The sequence below is a fragment of the Triticum aestivum genome, chromosome 2B, assembly GCF_018294505.1.
Source record: "Triticum aestivum cultivar Chinese Spring chromosome 2B, IWGSC CS RefSeq v2.1, whole genome shotgun sequence".
Lineage (NCBI taxonomy): Eukaryota > Viridiplantae > Streptophyta > Magnoliopsida > Poales > Poaceae > Triticum > Triticum aestivum.
The window spans coordinates 802783061-802807509 of record NC_057798.1 but is presented as its reverse complement, the minus strand read 5'-3'; the positions used below and the strand labels follow the sequence as shown (position 1 = coordinate 802807509).

The following is a 24449-nucleotide window of genomic DNA, read 5'->3' as shown; positions in this document are numbered from 1 at the left end:
AACACTATAGAAAGCAAGAGATCATTGGGACGCTTTCATGAAATTCAAGGAATCAGAAGTAGCTCAGGAACGGTCGAGAAAAAACAAGATTAATGCCACGAAAAAGGAGTGGCACCATAAGATGGGGCTAGGTGGCTACGAGGTGGCCCAGCCTAAGTGATGGACGCAGGGGTCACTCCAGTTACATTGAGTTGGCCCCCCAGGGTCAGTACTTGGTTCTATGCGTATGGGGGGCGTTGGACCCAAAGACAGGCGACGTTTTGGAGCGTGCAAGTCTTAAAGTAGCCGATATGCATTTACTTGTTGCAATAGAAGAGGCTTGAACGGGGGGTGTTCAAGACCAACAGAGAGAACGACGAGCTTACGCGCACCCTGAAGAATCCTGAACACCCGGGAAGAACACGAGGCAAAGGCGTTATTCCGTGGTTTGAGGGGTTTGCGGACTAGAACACCGACTACAGAAGCCGTGCGAGAAAGAAGCAGGAGGAGGAGCAGAAGAGGAGGCTAGAGGAGGAGGAGAGGAAGCAGGAAGCAGACCGCCTTCGCATCGTAGAATCAACACATGTGGAGTTGGCACTCACTTTCCCGCGGCAGCAGCAGCAGATCAACTCACTTAGCCAGGAAAGGGGGTCTCACCAGGGACAACGGCTAGTGGATCCAGCATTGGATAGCACCGTCCCATCCATGCAGTGAAGCAGCGTGGATTCTTCCCCAGGTGATGATGCACTGGTGTATAGATACCCTGTGGATGATATCATAGATACGACAGCTTGTGAGGTATACTTTAAAATGAAAAACAAATCCATGAAGGTGACGGACGGCGTTGCTTATACAAATCCCCGTGAAGCAACCTTCATTGCAGTCTTATTCCAGCTGGCTATGCTCGTGTCGGGGTTGATGAAGTGCTAGCAGGATATTCGGGTCTAGAGCTTGACATTCCTGGAGGTGATGACGAGCACACACTGGGAGAGGTCGTACATCGTATCATTCTATGGAGAAAGGATTGCATCGTCTTTTCAAGGCCACCGACACCGCGTCAGCCGGCTCCTCCTTCAAGTCCGCCGCCGCCTCAACAAACTCCCGCTCCTGCAAGTCCGTCGTCGCCTCAGCAGACTCCTGCTCCTCCAAGTCCGTCGCCGCCTCAGCAGACTCTTGCTCCTCCTCGTAAGGCACCACATTAGCCGTCTCCGTTGCCTCAGCGGGCTCCGCCGCCCCAGCAACAGCGGAAGAGAAGCGCCGCAGCTACGTCGGCTAGCGGTAGCACATGAGGCAAGAAATTCAGATAAGGTCCAAGCCTGAATCCTCTTCCGAGGTTACCTTACGACCTGACTGACGAGGAAAACAAAGCCGAAGTGTGAGAACAATTGAGGGCCCATTTTGGACCAAAACTGCCCCCCCCGCCAAAGGAGATCATACCTGAGCATGTCATACAACACGTTATTGATAATGCTCAACTAGCTGTCCAGCATAGGGATATGAGCGCTCTATCAGGAAGTCATATGAAGCAAAAAAAAGAGTCGAGCTCGAGCTCGAGCCAAGCAACTAGCAAAAAAATGCGGCAAAACTGTTCCCCAACTGGGAGAACAGGCACTGCAATCGACACCCCCCCCCGCTACAAAGACATGTGAGTACCGCCGATCAGCAATTTGTAATAACCGATGATCATACAAGGCATGCTAAAGATGCCGGTATCACTATAGAACAACTCCTAGGCATCGAGGACTGTGAAACGTTTACAAAGGAGCAACTAAAATGGAAATATGTACGCGGCCAACCTATGGTCAAGCCTGAGCAGATCCCAAAGCTCTTACCGAGAATGTAAGAATTGCATCAATGGTACCTGAGAGAAGCAAAGACTACCAATCGAGAGTCCCTCATGGTGAACGTCAAGCTACAGTATTACTACCATAAAAAAGAGTTCTGGGTTGAGTTTGGAGAAATGTATCAGTTACTCAATCAAGAAGATCTCGAAAAATCCCTCGTCAGTTGCTATTGTCTGTAAGTGATTTCTTTCTGTAATTTAAGTCTCTAGCTAGCTGTAGTGCTCGTTCATTACCTGTAATTGTCCTCACTATATATTCTTTCCTGTGGTATGATGCAGAATGAAGATGTATGAAATGAAAAGAGTTGGACGCTATGGCATTGGGTTCATTGGCCCAAATACCATTAATGAAGAGACATTGTCACGTGAATGGGATCGAAAAGACATAAAGAAAATCTTGCTAGATTCTTGGTGCAACTAAATACCCAACCAGAAATACTACTTCCTTACAACTTCGGATGAGTGACTTGTACTACAAATTATGCTTTTGCTTACTAGATGTTAATAAGTGTAGTTGATGAGTTATGCACATGCCCGCTTAATTATACAAATGTGTGCGCATGCAGTTTTCATTGGATCCTGCTAATCATTAAAGTTGGCAAGTAAAAAGTTCAAGTACTGGACTCACTACTTAAAGAGTATAATGACTACGCAATCGTCATGGGGATGGTCGATAAGTAATTTCAATCATTATCGAACTATATGTCGGCCTCTTTAGTTCATTTCCTGATATCAACTAACTAATAACTCCTTTATTCATTTTCTTTGTCCGCGAGCAGGGCCTGGTAAAAGTTCATCAAACAGGTTGAAGGCTCATGGAAACAAAAACTCAAATGATGTCGACCCAAGGTAATTAATTAAGTAGCTAGTACTAGCTAGCTACCATCTCTTTAATTCTAACTCCAATACCATTATCATGCTTGATTAATTATTATCTGATTGAATTCTATTCTCGTAAAGACTCTGAAGCAGGCGCCAGGGAATAATTTATGTCCATACTACATTTGCGAGAATATTCGTATGATGGTGTCCGAAAGGAGCAAAACTAATAGACACCAATTGGTACATTTGCCAGAACACTAGTCACAATTTTTACATCATTGTTTAATATACACATATAACTAATACATGCATATTGATCTCCTTCTTTAAAGACGAGGGAGATGCGGGATCAGCTCCTACTAGAGGATCGCGTACGAGCGATTCAATAGGAAATAGTGGGATTTTTGCTCGACCAGGTCATAAATCCCGACGGAGAATTCTATTACAAGCTGCCTGCATGAATGTAATGGTCTGCAAATTATAGGAGAAATTATATGTACCAAATTATATGTGTGTATGTGTGTGAATGGTCATACGAGAAATTCGATGATATATATATGATCGGTTCTACGAGAAATTTTATTTATATATATGCATAACGTGTGCAATATGTAGTAGCGTAAAATATGTTTGAAATGAAAAAGAATTAAATAGAAAACACTAAATTAAAAGGAAAAACAAATCATAAACCCATAAACCCCTAAACCTTTTAGTCGGCCTTTAGTGTCGGTTCGTCGGGGGACCTTTAATCCCCACCCTTTAATACCGGTTGCAGAACCGGTACTGAAGGTCCTTACAAACCGGGACAATAGCCCAATTCTGTACTAGTGTAGAAAGATATGTAGCCGGCGCAAAGGGCCCTGAATAGGATTTGGCCTTTTTAGTGGCTCCTTCAGCAGGGTAGCACATATAAAAGACGTCCGTTCGCATAGGAATCGCGCAACTCGGCCGGCCCATTTGGGTTGACCTTGCGCGAGCAGTCAGCCAACAAATGCTTAAAAAGAAAAGTAAGCGCCAAATGGAATTCGAACTTCAGACCTCCAGTTTCTGCACCCGACAAGCTAGTCACGACCCTTACCAAGCCTTTGTGACATATCTATGGCGCAAATTCAAATGAACTAAAAACCGCTGCGTTAACTGAGCATTACTTAACGACTGTTAACACTTTATTGAAATTTTGAATACTTTTTGACAAACGTGACAAAATTTTTAATTTCCGAACATCCTTTGAAACTGTGAACACATTTTAAATTCCCGAACATTTTTTAAATTTGTACAAAAACGAGAAAAATTGTACATCTTTTGAAAATCTGAACAATTTTCTAAAACACAAATATTTCTGCAATTTTCCGATTTTTTTTGTAAAACGTGTATAATTTTCCAAATTCCATAACATACTTTGAAAACACAAACATTTTTTTAAATGGTGAACAAATTTTAAAACAGGTACTACTTTTGAAAAGCAGACCAAAATTTTTAGTTTGAGAAAATTGGAAAATCCCTAAGATTATTTGAACATGTGAACAAAAAGAACAAATCAAAACATCTTTTGTAAAACGTGACCAAACTTTAAAATTCCAGAACATTTCTGGAAAATGCAAACATTTTTTAAATTGGTGAACAAATTTCTAAAAAAGGTACAACTTCTGAAATGACAGGAACATTTTCTGAAATTTTTTGTAAAACATGAACATTTTCTAAAATTACCATATTTCTTAATATGTGAACAAAAATGGAAAACGTGAAAGTTTTATAAATTTGCGAAATTTATTTATAACAGCAACATTTTTTTACATTTTTGAACACTTTTCAAAAATAGGAACATGTTTTTCAAATTCGTGAGAATTTTTTTAATTCCAGAACATGATTGAAAAATGTGAAGCCTTTCTGAATTTATGAACAAATTTTGAAACATGAATATGTTTTGAATTGGTGAACAAAATTAGAAAATGGGGACAACATTTTAGATTCAGAACAAAATTTATAAAATGAGAACGAATGGAAAATCCTGACTTGTTTTGGAAATGAGAACAATTTGGGAAAGCTTGCACGTTTTCTGAAATTCCTGAACAATTTCTTTTTTGCATTTGTGAACAACAATAAAGAAAAATGTGAACAATTTTTCATATTCCCAAACAGTTTTTGAATTTGCAAACAAGATTTGAAGAACATGAACATTTATGAAATTTGTGAACAAATTTTCAATATATGGATATTTTTTGAAAATTGTAAACATTTTCTGAATTTGTGAAAAAACATAACATGCAAACATTTTTACAATTTAAAGTTCTATTAGTTTTCGATTTTGAAACATTTTTTGTAAAAGAAACAAACAATATTTGAACCTCCAAACACTTCTAAAAAGACGAACAGAATTTGGAACTTCAAGCATTTTTCAAAAAGATGAACAAAAATTAGAAACCACAAAAGTATTTTGAATTTGTGAACAATTTTTTTTAAAAAGCAGGAACATGTTTGAAATTCCAAACAAATTTTGTAAGCCCGAACAATATTTGAAACTCCCCGAAATTTTTTTGAATGTGTGAATAAATTTTGAAAATGAGAACATTTTTTGAAATTGAGAACAAAAATTTTAAACCACAAACTTTTTTTGAAATTCAGAAAACATTTTTTGAAACCACAAAACCGGAACATTTCCAAAATAAGGAACATATTTAGATTTGGAACAAAACTTGAAAATAGAAACATTTTTTAAAATATGATTTTTTTTAGAATATTGAACAGTTCTGGAAAATGAAATATTAAAATTAAAAATCAAAAAGAAAAACCCGACCACAAACAAGAGGAAAAATAAGAAACAAAAAACCAGAGAAAAAGAAAAAAAAGCGGTTCCAGGAACATTCTGGGAGGTTCCCAAAACCGGAGGGGTAGTGCCAATGCGATCTACTCAAATGGGCCGGCCCGGTAGCGTCAATCGGCCGCTCACCTGTACGTTTCTCCGGCAAGGGAGCTCCGAAGTGGTGCCTTAAGCGCCACTTGGAGCAACCGGCGCCCACGCTCGCCCCCTTCATGGGCCGGCCCACTTTGGATTCTCTTCGTCGCTCCTGCTTCCTTTGCTTGGGCGCTCGGGCTTCTTCCTTCACGTCGAGCGGCAAAAAAGAAGCGCGCCTGTGGATCGAACTCCAGACCTCCCGTTTGATTCTAGCATGCCTAGCTAGCCGAGCTAGCATCCTACATCGCTTTTATCGCAACCCTAGCCTATAACTAGACAGCGGCAAATCATTTTTTCTAAAAAAATATTTTTTTATAATATACGTTGAACAAATTTAGAAATACAGTGAACTTTTTTGTAAGCAAACATTGAACAAATTTCAAATACACAAATGAAAACATTTTGTTGTATGCGTTGAACAATTGTTTAATGTACGATGAACAAATTTTAAGTACGTAATGAACATTTTTTAATATACGTTGAACAATTTCATGATATACGATGAATTGTAATACATGATGAACATTTTCATAAATTCAAAAGGTGAACTATTTCAAAATATATGATGAACATTTTCTCAATACGACCAAAACAAAAAAGAAACCATACTGGAAACGTGGGTGCTTTTATTACCGTTATATTTACTATACAAACACATAAAAGCAGCAATCTAACAACAGCCATAAAATGTCCCGGTTGGCTAGCTGCACTCGAACAAAGGCCGTGGGTATAGAGTTCGACTCCTGCGGAATGCACGTAATTTTTGGACCATTAAAGGAATGAAAAAAAAAGTAAAACGGGCGTGGCCCATGACGGGAGGGGAGTGTGCGCCCGTTTGGGAATCAGCCTATAACGGGCGCTGAGGGCGCCGTTTAGGAAATGCCTCTAACGAGCGGCGGATAGAAAATTACGGAAGACGCTCCTGGGCCAGTCCATTTGAGTAGATCGCATTGGCACTACCCCTCCGGTTTTGGGAACCTCCCTGAACCGTTTTTTCTTTTTCTCCTGTTTTTTCTTCTTATTTTTCCTCTTCTTTATGCTCGGGTTTTTCTTTTTCATTTTTAGTTTAGTTTTTTCTTTTTCCAGAAATGTTCAATATTCGAAAAAAAGTTCAAATTTTGAAAAATGTTTCTGTTTTCAAATTTTGTTCCAAATCTAAAAATGTTACTTATTTTGAAAATGTTCCGTTTTTGTGGTTTCAAAAAATGTTAGTGGTTTCCAATTTTTGTTCTCAATTTCAGAAAATGTTCTCGTTTTCAAAATTTATTCACACATTCAAAAATTATTCAGGGAGTTTTAAATATTGTTCAGGCTTACAAAATTTGTTCGGAATTTCAAACATGTTCCTGCTTTTTTAAAAAAAATCATTGACAAATTCAAAATACTTTTGTGGTTTCTAATTTTTGTTCATCTTTTTGAAAAATGTTTGAAATCCCAAATTCTTTTCAACTTTTTAGAAGTGTTTGGAGGTTCAAATATTGTTCGTTTCTTTTAAAAAAAATGTTGCAAAATCGAAAACTAATAGAACTTTAAATTGTAAAAATGTTTGCATGTTATTTTTTTCAAAAATTCAGGAAATGTTTACAATTTTCAAAAAATGTCCCTATATTGAAAATTTGTTCACAAATTTCATAAATGTTCATGTTCTTGAAATTTTGTTTGCAAATTCAAAAACTGTTTGGGAATATGAAAAAATGTTCACATTTTTTAACTTTTGTTCATAAATTCAAAAACATTCTTCGGAAATTTCAGAAAGCCTGCAAGTTTTTCCAAATTGTTCTCATTTCCAAAACAAATAAGAATTTTTGATTCGTTCTCATTTTATAAATTTTGTTCTGAATCTAAAATGTTTTCCCCATTTTCAAATTTTGTCACAAATCCAAAACATATTCAGGTTTCGAAAATTGTTCATAAATTCAGAAAAGGGTTCACGTTTTTTAATTATGTTCATGAATTAAAAAATGCTCACGAATTTTAAAAAATGTTCCTATTTTTTTAAAAGTGTTCAAAAAATGTAAAACAAATGTTCCCGTTGTCAAAACTCTTCGCAAATGTAGAAAACTTTCACGTTTTCCATTTTTGTTCATATATTAAAAAATATGGTAATTTTAGAAAATGTTCTTGTTTTACAAATTTTGTCAGAAAAATTTCCTGGCATTTCAAAAATTGTACCTGTTTTCGAAATTTTTTCAGCAATTTAAAAAAAGTTTCCATTTTCCAGAAATGTTCTGGAATTTTAAAATTTGTTCGCGTTTTACGAAAGATGTTTTGATTTGTTATTTTTGTTTACTTGTTCAAATAATCTTAGGGATTTTCAATTTTTTCTCAGATTAAAAAATTTGGTCTGCTTTTCAAAAGTTGTACCTGTTTGAAAATTTGTTTACCATTTAAAAAATGTTTGTGTTTTCAAAGTATGTTCTCGAATTTGGAAAATTATACACGTTTTACAAAAAAAATCAGAAAATAGCAGAAATATTTGTGTTATAGAAAATTGTTCAGATTTTCTAAAGATGTACAATTTTTCACGTTTTTGTACAAATTTAAAAAAGTTCAGGAATTTAAAATGTATTCACAGTTTCAAAGGATGTTCAGAAATTAAAATTTTGGTCACGTTTGTCAGAAAGTATTCATAATTTCAAAAAAGTATTAACAGTTTTGAAGAAATGCTCAATTTACGCCGCGGGTTCTGGGAAAGGTCCCCAGCCAGTTTTTTCTGGTTTTCAGAAACTTCTAGAAGGTTCCTGAATCATTTTTTATTTTTCGACCTTTTCCTTTCCTTTTTTACTTTTCGCATTTATGTTTATCTTCTTTTTGTATTTTTTTAGTTTAATTTTTTCTTTTTGTTTAACTTTTTTCTTTTGTTTGCCCTTTTGTTTCTTCTTTTTCATGTTTCTTTTTCTGAATATTTCAAATATTTATTCAGAAGTTTATAACATGTTCTTGTTTTGAAAATTTGCTCCCAATTTCAAAAGGTGTTCAGAAATTTCATAAAATGTTCTTGTTTCAAATTTGTTCACAATTGCAAAAAAGTTTGTTTTTCAGAAATTACTTTCAGAAAAATTTCAAAAAATCTTCTTGTTTCCGTATTTCTTTCACAATTTCGAAAAATGTTCGTGTTTTAATAAATGTTCAGTAATTTCAAGAAAATGTTCTCGTTTTTATATTTTGTGTTCATGTTTCAAATAATCTTCCAGAATTTCAAAAAATATCCTGTTTCTGAAAATCTATTCAGAATTTCGTTGTTAAGTTGTTCATGTTTCATAGAATGTACAGGCATGTTTCATAGAATGTACAGGCATTTCAAAAAAATTTCGCAGCATTTCCAAAATTTGTTCAGAATTTCAGAAAAATGTTCATGTTTGAAAAAATAGTTAGGAAATTTTATAAAATGTTTGGTTTTAAGAAAATCGCAATTTCAATTTTTGAAAATGTATTCACGTTTTAGAAAATATTAGATTCGCCAAAAAAAAGTTCGTGTTTTTTAAAGTTTGTTATCAAATTTAAAAAATGTTCTTTTTCCTAAATATATTTACCTTTATGAAAAAAGAAAACCATGCTGGAAATTTCCAAAAAAAAAAGAAATCGTCGCCTATAGTTTACATTAACTGAGGCGGCATTTTATGCAAAACATGTCTATGAACACATTGTCTATCGACGTGGTTCAGTCACTTGAGGTCTTGTGTTCGAAGCTCCACACACACGTTTTTGGGATTTGTTTTTCAGTTTTTCCGTTACCATGTGCTTGTTTCAAATGCTGCGTTGCAAATCTGCAACCACAATTAGCTTGTCACACTGGTTAGCTCCGTGGTTGTCTTTGGCGCTGGTCGGGGGTTTGATTCCCACCATGGCGGTATTTTTTTAGACAGCTACTTTTTTGTTGATTTTTAACTGTGCGTTCAAAGGAAATGTGCGCGGCCCAAAAACTCCGCCAAGGACGCGTGTCCGTGCGAAAGCGCAGCAATTTGACGCAGAACGCGTCAAATAGGACCTCCCGGAAATTCCATCCGGCAGTTCCTCCCACTGGACTGAGATGGCCCCCCTGGATTCTGGGGCCTGGGATGGTCACCCCGCTCGCCCCCAGGCCGGGCCTGGTCGCAGCCCGTGAAGCATTTATCTAGGTGCTAATCGTATCAGGACAAGCCTCTGGATGTGTACGAACCTTGGATGTGCAGTTTCACTTTCACCGCAAGACAAACTTGGTTGGTCGCCCTACCACATGCCGTGCCCTAATTAACAAACCAGACTGACACAGACAAATTGGTGTCAGCTGCCAGTTGTACATTGGTTGCCCCTACTTGTTAATTACTGCCACCATGCCACACATCACACCGGCTCATGCATTACTGTAGCATCTTCCGATGCTAATTGGTGTCAGCTGCCACTGCCAATTGTAAAACGAGTCGAACCAACCAGGAGCCAGCGATACACCCGAGGTACGTAGCCGACTACATGCCATGGTCTGACACATAACACTACCTCTTGGATTTACTATGCAGTACTCCTTCTCTTTTCCTGTTTTTGTTTATTCTGGGCATTAGCTTTGTCTTCAGCCAAACTTTGCTAACATCAACCAAACTCATAGAAAAAGGTATTAACATTCACGATACCAAATCGATACACTCGATTCATCATTGGATATATTTTCACATCATATCTATTTGGTGTTGTAAATGTTCATATTGTTGTCTATGACCAAAAAAAATAAATCCTGCCCATGCTCGCGAAGGTAGACATGTACCTCGCTGGGTGGGCGGCACGCCTACTCTCGCCGGCCGGCCGTTTGGTCCTCATCAACGGGGTCCTGGATGCGCTGCCAACATACGCAATGGCGGCGCTGCTGCTTCCTCCTTTGGTGGTTCACGCTCTGGACGCCCTGCGCCGCTCCTTCCTCTGGAACGTGGCTGAGCGGGCCTCGGGGGCCCAATGCTTGGTCACGTGGGAACGAGTGTGCAGGGCCAAAAGTGAAGGAGGCCTTGACGTTCGCGACCTCGCCACCCGGAACGCATGCCTCCTCCTGAAGATGCTTCATCGCCTCCACACGACGCGCCGGCCGCATTGGGCGGCCTGGATCTGGAGCAGCGCGGACGGGCGCTCCATCCTCAAGCGCGGCGAGCTGGCACATGGAGAACACCGCGCCTCGGTGGCGAAACTGCTCCCGCTCTACCGCACAATCTCCAGGGTGGCGGTCGGGGACGGCCGGGCCTGCTCTTTCTGGTGGGATTCCTGGCTTCCCTGTGGGCCTGTGGCGGTGGCGTACCCCGCCCTTTCCTCACATGCCACGGACGACGAGGCGACCATTTGGCAGGTCCGCCGGCGTGGCCTGGCCGGTTGTCTGGTCCCCAGACTGACCAGGGCGGCGAGCGTGAACTGCAGGCCGTATCGGCTCTCCTGGTGGCGGCTCCCCCCGGTGTGGGGGAGGACACGAGGCAACTGCGGCATGTTGCGGTGCCCCGCAATGCTCTGTCGTCGAGTGCCGCGTACCGACTACTGCGTTTTGGCGGGGTGCGGGCTGGCTTCGCGGACATGATCTGGGGCGCGCGGATCCCCTCGCGTGTGCAGTTCTTCAGCTGGTTGCTGGTCCAGAGGCGTATACACACTAGAGACGTCTTGCTTCGCAAGTGCATCGTCGCCGCAGTGCACGCCGGCTGCCCGCTGTGCGCTGCGCCCCTGGAAACGGCCGACCACATGCTCTTCGCCTGCCCGTTCGCGGGGTCCTTCTGGAACAAGCTGGGCGTCAACACTGATGGGGTCAGGGTGTGCGAGCTGCCTCGCCTTGCCACCGTGGTGGGTGCGGTGACTGGATCGGCAGTGGAGTTCGCTCTACTGTGCTGCTGGCAACTCTGGAAACACAGGAACGTTGTGGTCTTCCAGCGGCAGCAGCCGTCTTTGCAGCGTGAGTCCCGTGAGGACGCCGCTCTATGGCATGCTCGGCTTCCTGAGAGTCGGAGGGGGCATGTCGAAACTTGGCTACAGGCCCTTTCAGTCTAGATAGTGTGTGTCCCGTGAAAAACCTCCCTCCCTCTTCCTTTTCTCGATGTGTACTCGGGCATCTCTAAAAACACTTCTCTGGGGTTCTCCCCTGATCATCAAATATATTCAGGTGGGGGAAACTCTACCCCCCGGTGACCATTCAAAAAAAAAAAACTCGGAAAGTTTGACTTTGGTCAAATATTAGAGGGGATTAAATGAAAGCAGAGGGATCACCGTCTTTCATGCTACTCCCTTCGTTTCTAAATATAAGTTCTTTTAGAGATTTTAAGACGGACTATACAGATGTATAAACATATTTGAAAGTGTAGATTCACTCATTTACTTCGCATGTAGTCCATGTTGAAATCTTTAAAAAGACTTATATTTACAATCAGAGGAAGTAGTAAGTAACCGGTATTAGCTATCAGTTGTAAATTGTGATGAGCATATATTGGTCCTGCCATATCTGTCGTAAGCCAGAGCTACTTGCTAGTGTCAGGTCACTATGTGGTATCTTTTGTCAACAACCACGACCTGGTTTACGTACTACTATAGTTGGCTTGATTCGATTTAAAGCAACCTATAACGATTGTGTATTAATTGTTCGGGATAGGCTAGGCTGTAAAATGTATAACAAACGTCGCCATGGAAAACCCTAGACCTACATACTACCCTATATCCAAGAACTGAGTCGAACACAGGGCCGCTCACTTGATCAGCCGAGGCAAGCGACCAATTTGCAACTTTCGCAAATTAATACGCTTTGGATGTTAGGTTTTGGTGCGATGTCTGTTTGGTATTAGGCTCGAACATTCGGCACCCCTGCATCAAGGGGATAGGAGTAGCGACAGATGTCGTCTAAGATGGTGGCTTCAGGCCTACTGATCTAATGCTTTGTAAGTTCTCTAAGAATAATTAATAAAATGGTTGCATGCATCGTCCAGATGCAGAGGCCGAGGGTAATCCTTCTTTTCTAAAACAAATGGGTGAAAGTCAACAAGGAGGGAGTCTGCAATTCCCTGATTTTGGCACTAAGATTTGAATGGATTTGTAGATTAAGTGATTGCACTTCTCTGCCTAACCATAAAGATCTCTCAACAACACATAAGCTCAACTCTATGTCAATTCCCGATCCACGTGAGAGGCCTAAATAAAAAGCTTTGCACAAAACCCTCTCATCTTGGGACTAATTGTGATTATAAACGCGTCATATATTCTTGCATGTACTACATTAAATGGAACATACATGGAAGTACATACACCCTCCGTTTTTTTAACTTCGCGCATAAGATTTGTCTGAAGTCAAATTTCATAAAGTTTGACCATGTTTGTGAAAAAAAGTATCAACATTCACAATACCAAATCAGTATTATTAGATGCATCATTGAATTAATTTTTGTATTCTAAAATTTTAATTTTGGTAGATGTTGATAATTTTTAGAGAAAAATATACTTTTCGTACATCAATTGTTGGGGGAGTCTAGATTTAGTCCCTCAACTATGAAACCGAACAACTTGCAACTTGAACTTTTAATACCGGACAAATTTCGTCCCTTGACACAACTAAAGCGGTTTTTAAGCTAACTTGGCATGTTTTTGACCGGTCATGGTCCAGGTAGTAGTATTTCTCTATTCTCTAGCGGGCATTTCATAGCAGTTGGAGTGCACCGGCTGCACAAGCGTTGTGGTGGCATGCTATGATGCCATCGGCGATGACGTCGAGCTAGCGCTGGCTCTGAAGCGTGCGTGTCTCAGTTGCTGTGCTGGCCGAAGGGAATCATGTTGTAACTCATCGGGAGTAGCACGGTTTCCCAACAGCGACATAGGCCCCCTCCACGTGTCGCCATGTCTCGGCGCTCCATCTTGTCGTCGTAGTAAACCATGCCAAAGGAAGCGACGTCGGAGGCCCTAAATCGCTAACGCCCAAATCGACTTCCTCAATTTCGGTGACAGTCGCCGCACGACGATCTCCTCCTTCTGCAAGCTCTGTTCTCCCTATCGGCTTCCTAAGCTCCCTGTGGTCCTATCGAAGCCTCACACGTCCTCCCCAAGAAGCCCCTCGTCCATGAGCTCACCTAGCCACGAGCATGACAAACCCGTGCTTCGCCGCCCCGACGCAGCCGTCGCTCCGGTGCTTATCCGCCGCACGCGCTTGTGTGTTATATGTGAGCCCCTGGTCCTTTCTCCCCTCTCCCCGAGCCTCCCCATGCCATATAGCTCGCTGCCCACATAGCACCGACCATCGCCTCCATGGGACATCGTCGCTGGCGAAGCTTCAGCCACCCACGTGCCCATGCTTGCTTTACCGTCTCCTTTGCCAGGTTGGCGTGGACCGGTCAAAACCAGTCAAAAACCAAGCCAAGTCAGCAGGGGAACCAAGTCGGCTGATACGAGGGACGAAATTTGTATGGTATGAAAAGTCCGAGATGCAAGTTGTCCCATTTCGTAGTTGAGGGACAAAATCTAGACTCCACCAAGAGTTGAGGGACGAAAAATGTACTTTTCTCTAATTTTAAATATAAATTTAATCAAAGTTTATAAAGTTTGACTTCACATAAATCTTTTTATGCAGAGTAAAGAAAGAACCAGAAGGAGCACGTGGGATAAAAATGTGTACATATGTGATTTGATAAAATTGTCCTTAACTTATGCATGCAATGCAAAATACCTAGATTTGCAAACCGAGCGAGCTTAGATGGTTAGATATTTCTTGTGGTGGAACTAGCCCATCATGGTTCATAGTCCTAAGGCCTTATTTGGTTTGGAGGAATTTCATAGGACTTTTATACGATAGGATTCTTATAGGAAATTTTTCTTAAAGCCTATTAATTCATAGGAATGAATTTTTATTCCTACATAGAATTGGTTCCTATCCTTCACACTTTAAAGTAAAATAAATATGAATCTAGACTCACTGGAAAAAAATCATATTATGTGAAACTCATAGGATTTGAGAGACTTGTCATCTCATTTCCTACAAGTTTTCTATTTCTATGATAATGGTATATCGTATGAACCAAAAGAAGCCTAATTTGACACTCGTGCATGCATTTTTCTGAATTTATTTCAGACTTTCTGGTGATGTTCATTCAGTGCGAGACATCTCCCTAATTTAAAGATGTTGTGCCGGTTCAGTATTTCAAAGGTACTCAGGCGTTCATAGGCATCTCCCTAATTTAAATATATGTACCCTCCTTTCCATCTATAATCATACGAGACAGACGTACAGATCGATAACTGGTAGATAGCGATGGCGCCCGTGAGCAACAGGATGTTCCTGCCCACGGCGGCGTCCTGGGAGGCGACGGTGAGGCCATCCTTCGTGCGCGACGAGGACGAGCGGCCTAAGGTGGCGCACGACCACTTCAGCGACGCGGTGCCGGTCATCTCGCTCCAGGGCATCGACGGCGTGTGCCGGGCCGAGATCCGGGACCGCGTGGCCGCTGCCTGCGAGGATTGGGGCCTCTTCCAGGTGGTGGACCACGGCGTGGATGCCGACCTCGCAGCCGACATGGCGCGTCTGTCCCGCGAGTTCTTCGCGCTGCCTGCCGAGGACAAGGTCCGGTACGACATGTCCGGCGGCAAGAAGGGCGGCTTCATCGTCTCCAGCCACCTCCAGGTACACACACGCGTACATGCATGCCACATACTAATATACACGACAAATTGATCAGAAAAACTCACAAGAATTTCATTGGTTCGTGTGGCGACGCAAGCAGGGCGAGGCGGTGCAGGACTGGAGGGAGCTAGTGACCTACTTCTCCTACCCGGTGAAGGCACGGGACTACGGGCGTTGGCCGGAGAAGCCGGCGGGGTGGCGCGCGGTAGTGGAGCGGTACAGCGAGCGGCTGATGGAGCTGTCGTGCAAGCTGCTGGGCGTGCTCTCGGAGGCGATGGGCCTGGAGACGGAGTCCCTGGCCAAGGCGTGCGTGGACATGGACCAGAAGGTGGTGGTCAACTTCTACCCGCGGTGTCCCCAGCCCGAGCTCACCCTGGGCGTCAAGCGCCACACCGACCCCGGCACCATCACCCTCCTCCTCCAGGACCTAGTCGGCGGCCTGCAGGCCACCCGCGACGGCGGCAAGACCTGGATCACCGTCCAGCCCGTCTCCGGCGCATTCGTCGTCAACCTCGGCGACCACGGCCATGTCGGTAGCACAGCAGTATTCTCTAATCTATCATTGGCTGATCTAGCACCGGTTCAGCACTCTTGGTTGTGACTATAATTGCATGTGCTTAAAATTCTTTTGCGTGCAGTACTTGAGCAACGGGCGGTTCAAGAACGCTGACCACCGCGCGGTGGTGAACGGGGAGAGCAGCAGGCTGTCCATCGCGACGTTCCAGAACCCGGCGCCCGACGCGAGGGTGTGGCCGCTGGCGGTGAAGGAGGGGGAGGAGACCATACTGGAGGATCCCATCACCTTCGCGGAAATGTACCGCCGCAAGATGGAGGGCGACCTCGACCGCGCAAGCCGCAAGAAGCAGGCGAAGGACCAGCTGAACTAAAGCAGCAGAAGCAGCAGTCTCTCAACGAAACTTGCATAGACCATTAATTCCGGCGGTGTGCTGTTAAATAATTCGATTTGATTAACCCAGCAGTGTGGGGGGTACATCAATCACGACGGGTTTTTGCTTTCACTGAGATTTTGATGAATTTACCGGAATTTCAATAATTTCATTAATTGGACGGTCAAAGTATTTTAGTCATTTCAGCTATAAGCAAGAATTCATTTTTTTCAAAAAATATTTCCAAAAAATAACAAATACTTTTTTGAATTTCAAGCCAACAGTTCGGTCCTCTGGCCGAAATGCAACCGGCATAGCTGAAATCTAGTAATTCTGGTAGGAGCTAAAATATTCCTGAAACTAAGATTTAAAACCACTACTATAGAATAAACGTCTACGCCAAGTGCTTCCAGTTTAAATCCACTGGAACTCGGCAAACACTGCGAAAGCCAAATACACTTCTAGGCAAAGAGTAGGACACGACACAGACATGCCCTGGCCGAGAACCTGGTAAAAGTGGCACGTCTGTGGCGTTGTGCCAGTGAGTTGTTGTTCTAGCGGTTGATCACGTCTTCCAACCAAGCTGTTTGCTAGCAACTGATGGCATGGAGTGTCTCCGTCGGATTGGCGCGGCGCGTGACAAAGGGTCAGCCGCCGTGTTGTCGGCGATTTCGTGTGGCGGACTGTGCACTTCAGGCCGAGCAGCTTGGTGGAGACCTTCTGCTGCTAAGGTGTAGTAAGACGCTGCTCGCCTAAGTGCGCCCCGCTGGTCGGTGTGGATCACAAACTCTGCATGTTGGAGGTAGGGCCTCCATTGATCTACCGCCATGTACTCCTTTCGTATGTCGACAGGCCTTGATAGCGTGAGCTAAGAGCTTTGCTCATCGAGGCTATATGGTGTTCAGCTTTTTGCAAAATTGTATCAAGGCCGGCGGAGAAATCTAGCAGCGCTTGAAGAGCTGATGTTTGAGCAGGCGTAAGGCTATCTCTTTGCTGGTGTCCAAACGATGTGCACGCCTTTCTTGTGGCGGTTGAAGAGGGGGCGGGGCAAGATATCAAAGTTCTTGATAAAATGGCAGTAATAGCCCATGAGGCTCGAGAAGCTACAAACGCCCTTGACACCAGTTGGGGCAGTCCATTGGGCTACTGCACGAATCTTGGCAGGTTCGGTGGCGAAACCTTTGCTCGCTGATTACGTGCCACAAGTAGGAAAGTCACTGATGTTCAAAAGCGCTCCTGGCGTGTTTCACCTTCCAGTGATCTCAGTGAAGCAGCTCGAGCACTTGTTGCAGATGCCGGACATGGTCTTCAAGTCTCTTGTTGTACGCCAGAATATGGTCGAAGATCACCATAACGCAAATGCAAAGGAGAGGCCGCACGGTGTCATTCATAGAACCGACGAAGGTTGCTCGTTGGCCAAAGTGGCTGAATGATACAAATTTGTATTCGAAGTGCCGAGTGCGTATGAAATCCGGTCTTGTGGTCTTCTTCTTCGGCAAGTCGAATGTGGTGGTAGTTAGCATGGAGATCGAGCTTGGGGAACCACACATCGCCATGTAGCTCATCCAACAACTCTTGGATGACTAACACCGGGTACTTGCCGATGTAGAGGGCATTCAAATGCCTATAGTTGACGCTGGATGACCAGAAAGAAAAATGGCTCGTGCTTCGCTGAATGATGCATGTGCCTAGAAGTTCTACCGCCTTGGCCTTGATTTCGACCTTGTGATGCCTCTTATGGCCGTAGGGCCGTATATTCACAGGTTGTGCCCCGGGAATGAGGGCACCATGGTGGTCGCAGGCGCGCTGCATGGGATGGCTTACCGGTTCATTGAAGACGTCACTGAACGCGTCAAGCACGCGATAGATGCATGCTGGCAGTGGCGTGACAATGTCGTCCTCCATGGTGATCGTCCACATGTGGACGACGTGTGTGATCGTGCCCTTGCTACAGAGACCTTGAAGTTGAATGACGTTGATAATGAGCAACGTCTAGGACGTCGCGCAATGGTCGTGGAGACACACCAGCATGTCCGTTGTGGGGATTTCGTTCGCCTTGGCGAGCTAGTCGACTATCATCGGGCTTTGCCCCTTGATCCAATCTATTCCTAGGATGGCGTCACAGGTGCCAAGCACGAGCACTTTCATGTCGTTTGGCGAAATGGTGGTCTTGAGAGCACCACGCGGAGTGCGACACACTAGACGAACACGTGAGTTCCCTACCGTCCATCACACGTACATTGTACTCGCGTGAGAGAGGTTCGACGCGGGGTGATGGTCTACGCGATCTGCTGGTTGATGAATGAGGTAGAGCTACTGCAGTTGACCTGCATGAGCACTTCTCCGCCGGCCTTGGATCGAGGCATGAAGTTTGAACGTCTTGGAGGAAACTCTGTCCGTTAGGGCGATCACGAGATCTCCATGACAGCACCATCAACGACCTCTAAAGATGGTGTAGCTTGTTGGTCCATCATTGTGTCGATGCCAAAAAGTTCCAAGAGGTCCTCGACGAAGTGCAATTGGACCGACGTCCGGCAGATGTGCTCGTGGCCCCAATGCTCGCCGCACTTGAAACAGAGACCACAGGCGCAGTTTCTTGAGTTTCACGGTGTCGGCACGAGCAACTTTTGTGTCACGGGCACAGACTATGGAGCCAGGCATGGCGGCGGTGGTGGCAGAGGAAGCGCTGCATCAGAGCATGCTTGGGCTTTGGGCGGCCATGATGTATATTGCCGCAGCGTTTCTGTATACATGCCGTCCGTGGCTTGCTCTTAGAGCAGCACCAGTGCATACGTTGTGTCCATGTCCGGAGGCCGTCGTACCATGACAAAAATTCGGATGCCCACCTGCCGTCCTTCCACATAACGAGTAAGAAAATAGAATTGGTGAATTGAATCTGAATGGGAACTCAAATGGTTAAAAATAAGTTCAAAATACTCTATGAAATCAGCGAAAGTGGACATTTGCCAGCCTATGTAAAACTGATGGTTTAAAAGTTGGTGGCGTCCAAGGCCGAAACGATTGTAGAAAAGCAAAAAAAGAAAAATGATTCCCAATCAAACCACTAGCTTTTGCTAGATTGATTGCAATTTGCAACCAAATGAATAGTGGCTCAGGGGGCGGCACAGACAACTGATCTTATTATTGTGAAGAATTAACTAACACAAGGTATATCGGACCGAAACAAACTAATAAGAGACGACAAAGATCCATGATAAACCATCACGTTGCATAAGCCGATGGCAACAACCTGGGCATTGGCTGAACCAGTAGGGGAACAGCCCGCTGCAGGGTGAGACCGTAGGCCTCCTCCATGTCGAGTTTGTCGGGAGTCATGCCATTAACCAAGGACAAGTCGAACGCGTGCACCAGCGTGGCGGTCATGAGCGTGACGATCCTAAGGCCCCAGCTAAGACCCGCACACATCCTCCGCCCTGCCCCAAACGGAATAAGCTCGTAGTCTCCTCCCTTGACGTCCACCGTCTCGTGCGACCCGCCAGGGAGGAAGCGTGCGGGCCTAAACTCCAGAGCATCAGCCCCCCACGAGGCTGGATCACGGCTGATGGCCCACACATTGACGAGGAGGGTGGTGCCCTTGGCGACGTGATAGCCATCCACCTCGCAGTCCTCAGCGGCCACACGGGGAAGGGAGAGCGGCGTCGACGGGTGCAGACGGAACGTCTCCTTGATGACAGCGGTGAGGAAGGTGAGGCGTGGCAGGTCGGCTTCCGTGACGAGACGGGAGGTTCCCACGACGTCGTCAACCTCACGCTGGAGCTGCTTGAGGGTGTCGGGGTGCCGTATCAGCTCCGCCAGCGCCCACTCCACTGTGCTTGATGTCGTGTCCGTCCCGGCGGTGAGCAAATTCTGAAATAATAAGCATGTGCATTCGGTTAAGGTTTGTCTAAGGGCTTATAGATGCGATATAGTTATGTCCATCATCATTAGATTGTATGTGAAGATGCCTGTGGTTTAAAAAAAATATTAATTAATGAGGCAAGTATATTTTTCGTCCTCGAACTCTTTCGAGAGTTTAGAAATCATCCCCAAACTTAAAACCGAATAGTTTTCGTCCCTCAACTATCAAAATCGGATAGTTTTCATCCCTCAACTATCATCCGAGTGAAGAAGTTATACGAGACTTAGACGAGACCTAGTAAATCTGTAATATAAATCCAAAAATCACGAAAACAAACAGATAGAACACATGGAAACGAATATTCAGTTTCTCTACACTTACCAGGAGAAGAGCCTTGATGTTGGTCTCGGTGAATTTGATCCCGTCTTCCCCGGCGTCAGCGTGCAGCGGCTGTCGCATCTTGGCCAGCATGATGCTCAGCAGGTCCTTCCCTTCCTCCTCCCCAGCAAGGTGTTCTCTCTCGCTGATGAATCCATCCATGATGCGGTCGTACCGGCGGTGGAGGTGCTTCATCTTGGCCACGACGCCTTGAGGGTCGAGCCAGCGGAGCGCGGGCACGAAGTCGCCGATGTTAAAGGCGCCGGCGAGCTGCATGAGCTCGACCACCATGCCCTTGAATTCCCTGGCGCTCTCGCCAACGCCGTCGCCAACGACGCGCCGCCCCATGGCCGCCCGCGCGAGCGCGTTGGTGGCGCACACGTTGGCCTCCTGCCCGATGGCCACCCCCTGAGCCGGCGAGGAGGAGGCTGACAGCAGGTGGGTGACCATGAGTCGGGCCTCATCCTGGCGGACGGAGCGGAGGGCGTCGAGCGCGCGGGCAGAGAAGAGGTGGAGCGCACAGAGCATACGGAGGGCGCGCCAGCGGGCGCCGTAGGGCGCGAAGACGAGGTCTTGGTAGTTGTAGGCGACGTGCTCCGCGCCGGAGTTTGGCGGGCGGTCGCTGAAGTTGGCGTCATGGGCGCGGAGGAAGCTACCGGCGACCTTGGCAGAGGCCGCCACCACGAGCTCGGCGCTGCCGAAGCGGAGGCGGAACAGCGGCCCGTGCTGGCGCGCGAGGGCCGCCATGGTGTGGTGCGGCTTGGCCCCCAGCTGCGGCAGGTTGCCCAGCACCGGCCAGCCCCTCGGCCCCGGCGGCAGCGGCAGCTTTGCTCCGCTGCCATGGCTGCGGAGGTAACAGACGGCAGCGACGGCCACGGCGGCGAGGGAGGCGAGGAGTAGGAGTAAGTCGTGGTCCATGGTTGGTTTGTTTGTTCGTTCACTGTGGATGGGATTGGGATGCGTATAGATGTCAAAGAAGTGAGTGCGTTCCGTATATCCTAGCCGCTCGTTTTCGTCGGGATTGCCAGAGTCGTCACGTGGTCGATGAGTCAACGATTATCAGTTTATCACTTGTAGCGCCATGTCCGGACCCTGTCGTCTTCTTCCCAACAGCTCGAGAGAAAAAAGGGCGATCTTGGCGACGACGATGAAGCCACGGCCTCCCCCCTCTGTCCGCTGCTCCGGCGGCGGATGAAGGGGAGGATCCCGCTCCTCTGGGGTGAAGATCGAATAAATCTGCTTCGGCTTCTTTCTCTTCATGATGATAATTTTTATAACGACGTTGAGAAGGTGGTAGCCCCGTCTTCTTGCCAGTTATTTCAGACAGTGAGATCTATTGTTTTTTGTGTTGTTCGTGGCTTCCATCTCTCGCAGAGGTGTCATCGGTCAGGACAAGATGATGATCCAGAAACGAGTTTTGTGATCCAACGACGGCGGTTCCAATGTTCTCCCCCGACTTCATCGGTGGGAATCGATGGATCCAGATCTAGGCCAGCATGGGGATGATCGCCGACCGACATGCCACGGCTACAAGGGCCTTGCTGCATGTAGCAGGTCAGTTCATCGGTTATGAAAGCCATTTTGGCGATGCTGCTGCCCTGGATCTTGAGATGTTGGAGGCTTCGTTTCTCTCCTAGTGAGCGCTTTGGTGACACTGGAGTGTGGAGCCAGCTGTTGGTTTCTATGTGTGCAGAGATCTCTTTTGAATGTTTTGTAAATTTTATTTTCTTGCACTAGTAGAAAACAGTGCATCAGTCTCGGTTTCAGATGGCCTTTAGTCCAGGTTTTGCAACCGGGACAAAACGGTCGGGACTAATGCCCATCACTTTTTGTCCCGGTTGGCTTACGAACTGGGACTAAAGGTGCTCCACGTGGGCGCTGTGCGCCCAGGCAGGAGGACCTTTAGTCTCGGTTGGTAACACCGACCGGGACTAAAAGGCAACCATGCGTCAGCAGTTGCCAGACGCTGTTTTTTTGAAAGGAAGGGTTTAGGGGTTTTGAATGGTTAAGGGGTTTTCATACTGTGTTTCCCCTTTTTATTTTTGTGTTTACCCTTCGATTCTTTTACATTTAGGGTTTAATTTTTATTTAATGTTTTCCATTCTACTCGACGCTAACTACTACATATAGCAATGAGGGAACTGTCGGTGCCAAAACTGGCGGATCTCAGGTAGGGGGTCCCGAACTGTGCATCTAAGGCTAATGATAACAGTAGACTGGGGACATGATGTTTACCCAGGTTCGGGCCTTCTCGATGGAGGTAATACCCTACTTTCTACTTGATTAATCTTGATGATATGGGTATTACAAGAGTTGATTTACCACGAGATCGGAGAGGCTAAACCCTAGAAGCTAGCCTATGGTATGATTGTTGTTATGTCCTACGGACTAAACCCTCCAGTTTATATAGACACCGGAGGGGGCTAGGGTTACACAGAGTCGGTTACAGAGAAGGAGATCTACATCCGAATCGCCAAGCTTGCCTTCCACGCCAAGGAGAGTCCCATCCGGACACGGGACAAAGTCTTCAATCTTGTATCTTCATAGTCCAACAGTCCGGCCAAAGTATATAGTCCGGCAGTCCGGATAACCCCTTATCCTGGACTCCCTCAGTAGCCCCTGAACCAGGCTTCAATGACGACGAGTCCAGCGCATAGATTGTCTCCGGCATTGCGAGGCGGGTTCCATTTCCGAATACTCCAAGATAAATTCTGAACACAAGAACCGTGTCCGACTCTGCAAGATAAATTCCATATACCACCGTAAAGAGGATAATAACCCACGAATCTAATCTGCTGACAACTCTTTGAAACGTGACATCACGCCACGGTCCGACTCTTATTCGAACCGTTTTTTACAACCGGCTACCGCGCACATTACGAGGCGGTTCCATTGGCACGTCTTGTCGAAGCAGAGATCATGTCCCTCTTATTATAGGATCCTCATCAATACGGGTATGGGTAATCCAACCCGTGCCTGTTGGCATGACTTCGTGTTTTTAGGAAAGTCCCGAACGGTTACGCTGGGGACGCTTGATATTCTTCCCCCTTTATAGAGGGGTCAAGGCCTATCCCTCTATCTCCACGCTTGCGCTTTCTCGCACCTCGAGTTCCAACACCCAAAGCTCAAGCTTAAGCACCCCGGATCTTCGATCATGTCCGGATCTGACCATCAAGGCCGGTGGATGGCTTCCTCTGTCACAGAGGAGGATTTTGCAAAGCTTAGGGAGGCCGGGTATTTGACCGCCGATGTTAAGCACAGGCTTCCCGCCCCCGAACAGGTTATTCCCACTCCCGAGCCCAACGAGAGCGTCATATTTGTCTCCCACTTCCTCCGGGGCTTGGGCCTTACTCTTGATCCCTTCGTGAGGGGGCTCATGTTCTACTACGGGCTAGATTTCCACGATCTAGCTCCGGATTCCATCCTCCACATCTCGTCGTTTATCGTCGTGTGCGAAGCCTTCCTCCACATCACCCCCACTTCGGCCTATGGCTCAAGAATTTCAATGTGAAGCCGAAGATGATTGAGGGGCGACACGCAGAGTGCGGAGGCGCCACAATAAGCAGGAACGCCGATGCCCCGTGGCCCGAAGGCTCCTTCCCGGAGGTATCTGATCTATGGCAACGGAGGTGGTTCTACGTCAGAGCTCCCCGAGGCTCAAAGTGGGCAGCCGCCCCCGCTTTCCGCTCGGGTCCTCCGCCTCGACTGGCGTCGTGGGCCAACGTGGGATTGAACTGGGGGCCTGCAAACTATGTACCGACGTTGCAGAGCCGCATTCGGGAGCTTCTCGAGAGGGACATTAGTCTTGTCAAAATAATCCAGGTAATGCTAGTTCGGCGGGCCCTGCCGTGCAAACGTCGACCTCTCTGGATGTGGGAGTTCAATCCAGAAGGTCCGCGAACCATTCAGCACTTCTTCGGCATGACGCCCGAAGGAATGTATAAGTTGTTCTTCGGACCACGAATAAAGTGTCTGGACACCACCGAGGATGCGGGCCTGAGTTGCAATCGCCCAGATACCGAAGTAAGTAACCCTATAACCAAACACTTCGCTTATATTTGTCACCGCATTGTTCTGAAAAACTGTCCGCGACCAGGATTGGCTTAGTAAGGCGGAGAGGATCAGTTGTCCGGCCCCGC

At 45.8% G+C, this 24449-nt stretch overlaps 2 protein-coding genes across 2 annotated transcripts; one reads left to right on the top strand and one right to left on the bottom strand.

Moving 5' to 3' along the window:
- Nucleotides 1-14799: 14799 nt before the first annotated feature.
- On the top strand, nucleotides 14800-16274 carry LOC123042899 (naringenin,2-oxoglutarate 3-dioxygenase). Its single transcript, XM_044465260.1, has 3 exons — nucleotides 14800-15186; nucleotides 15287-15715; nucleotides 15825-16274. Exons 1-3 carry the CDS (start codon nucleotides 14818-14820, stop codon nucleotides 16071-16073), a joined length of 1047 nt encoding a protein of 348 aa, XP_044321195.1. The 5' UTR covers nucleotides 14800-14817; the 3' UTR covers nucleotides 16074-16274.
- A 2696-nt stretch (nucleotides 16275-18970) lies between these two features.
- Nucleotides 18971-21240, bottom strand: LOC123042898 (flavonoid 3'-monooxygenase CYP75B3). Its single transcript, XM_044465259.1, has 2 exons — nucleotides 20314-21240; nucleotides 18971-19940 (listed from the first exon to the last, which is right to left on the bottom strand). Exons 1-2 carry the CDS (start codon nucleotides 21226-21228, stop codon nucleotides 19296-19298), a joined length of 1560 nt encoding a protein of 519 aa, XP_044321194.1. The 5' UTR covers nucleotides 21229-21240; the 3' UTR covers nucleotides 18971-19295.
- Between the last annotated feature and the right edge of the window lie 3209 nt (nucleotides 21241-24449).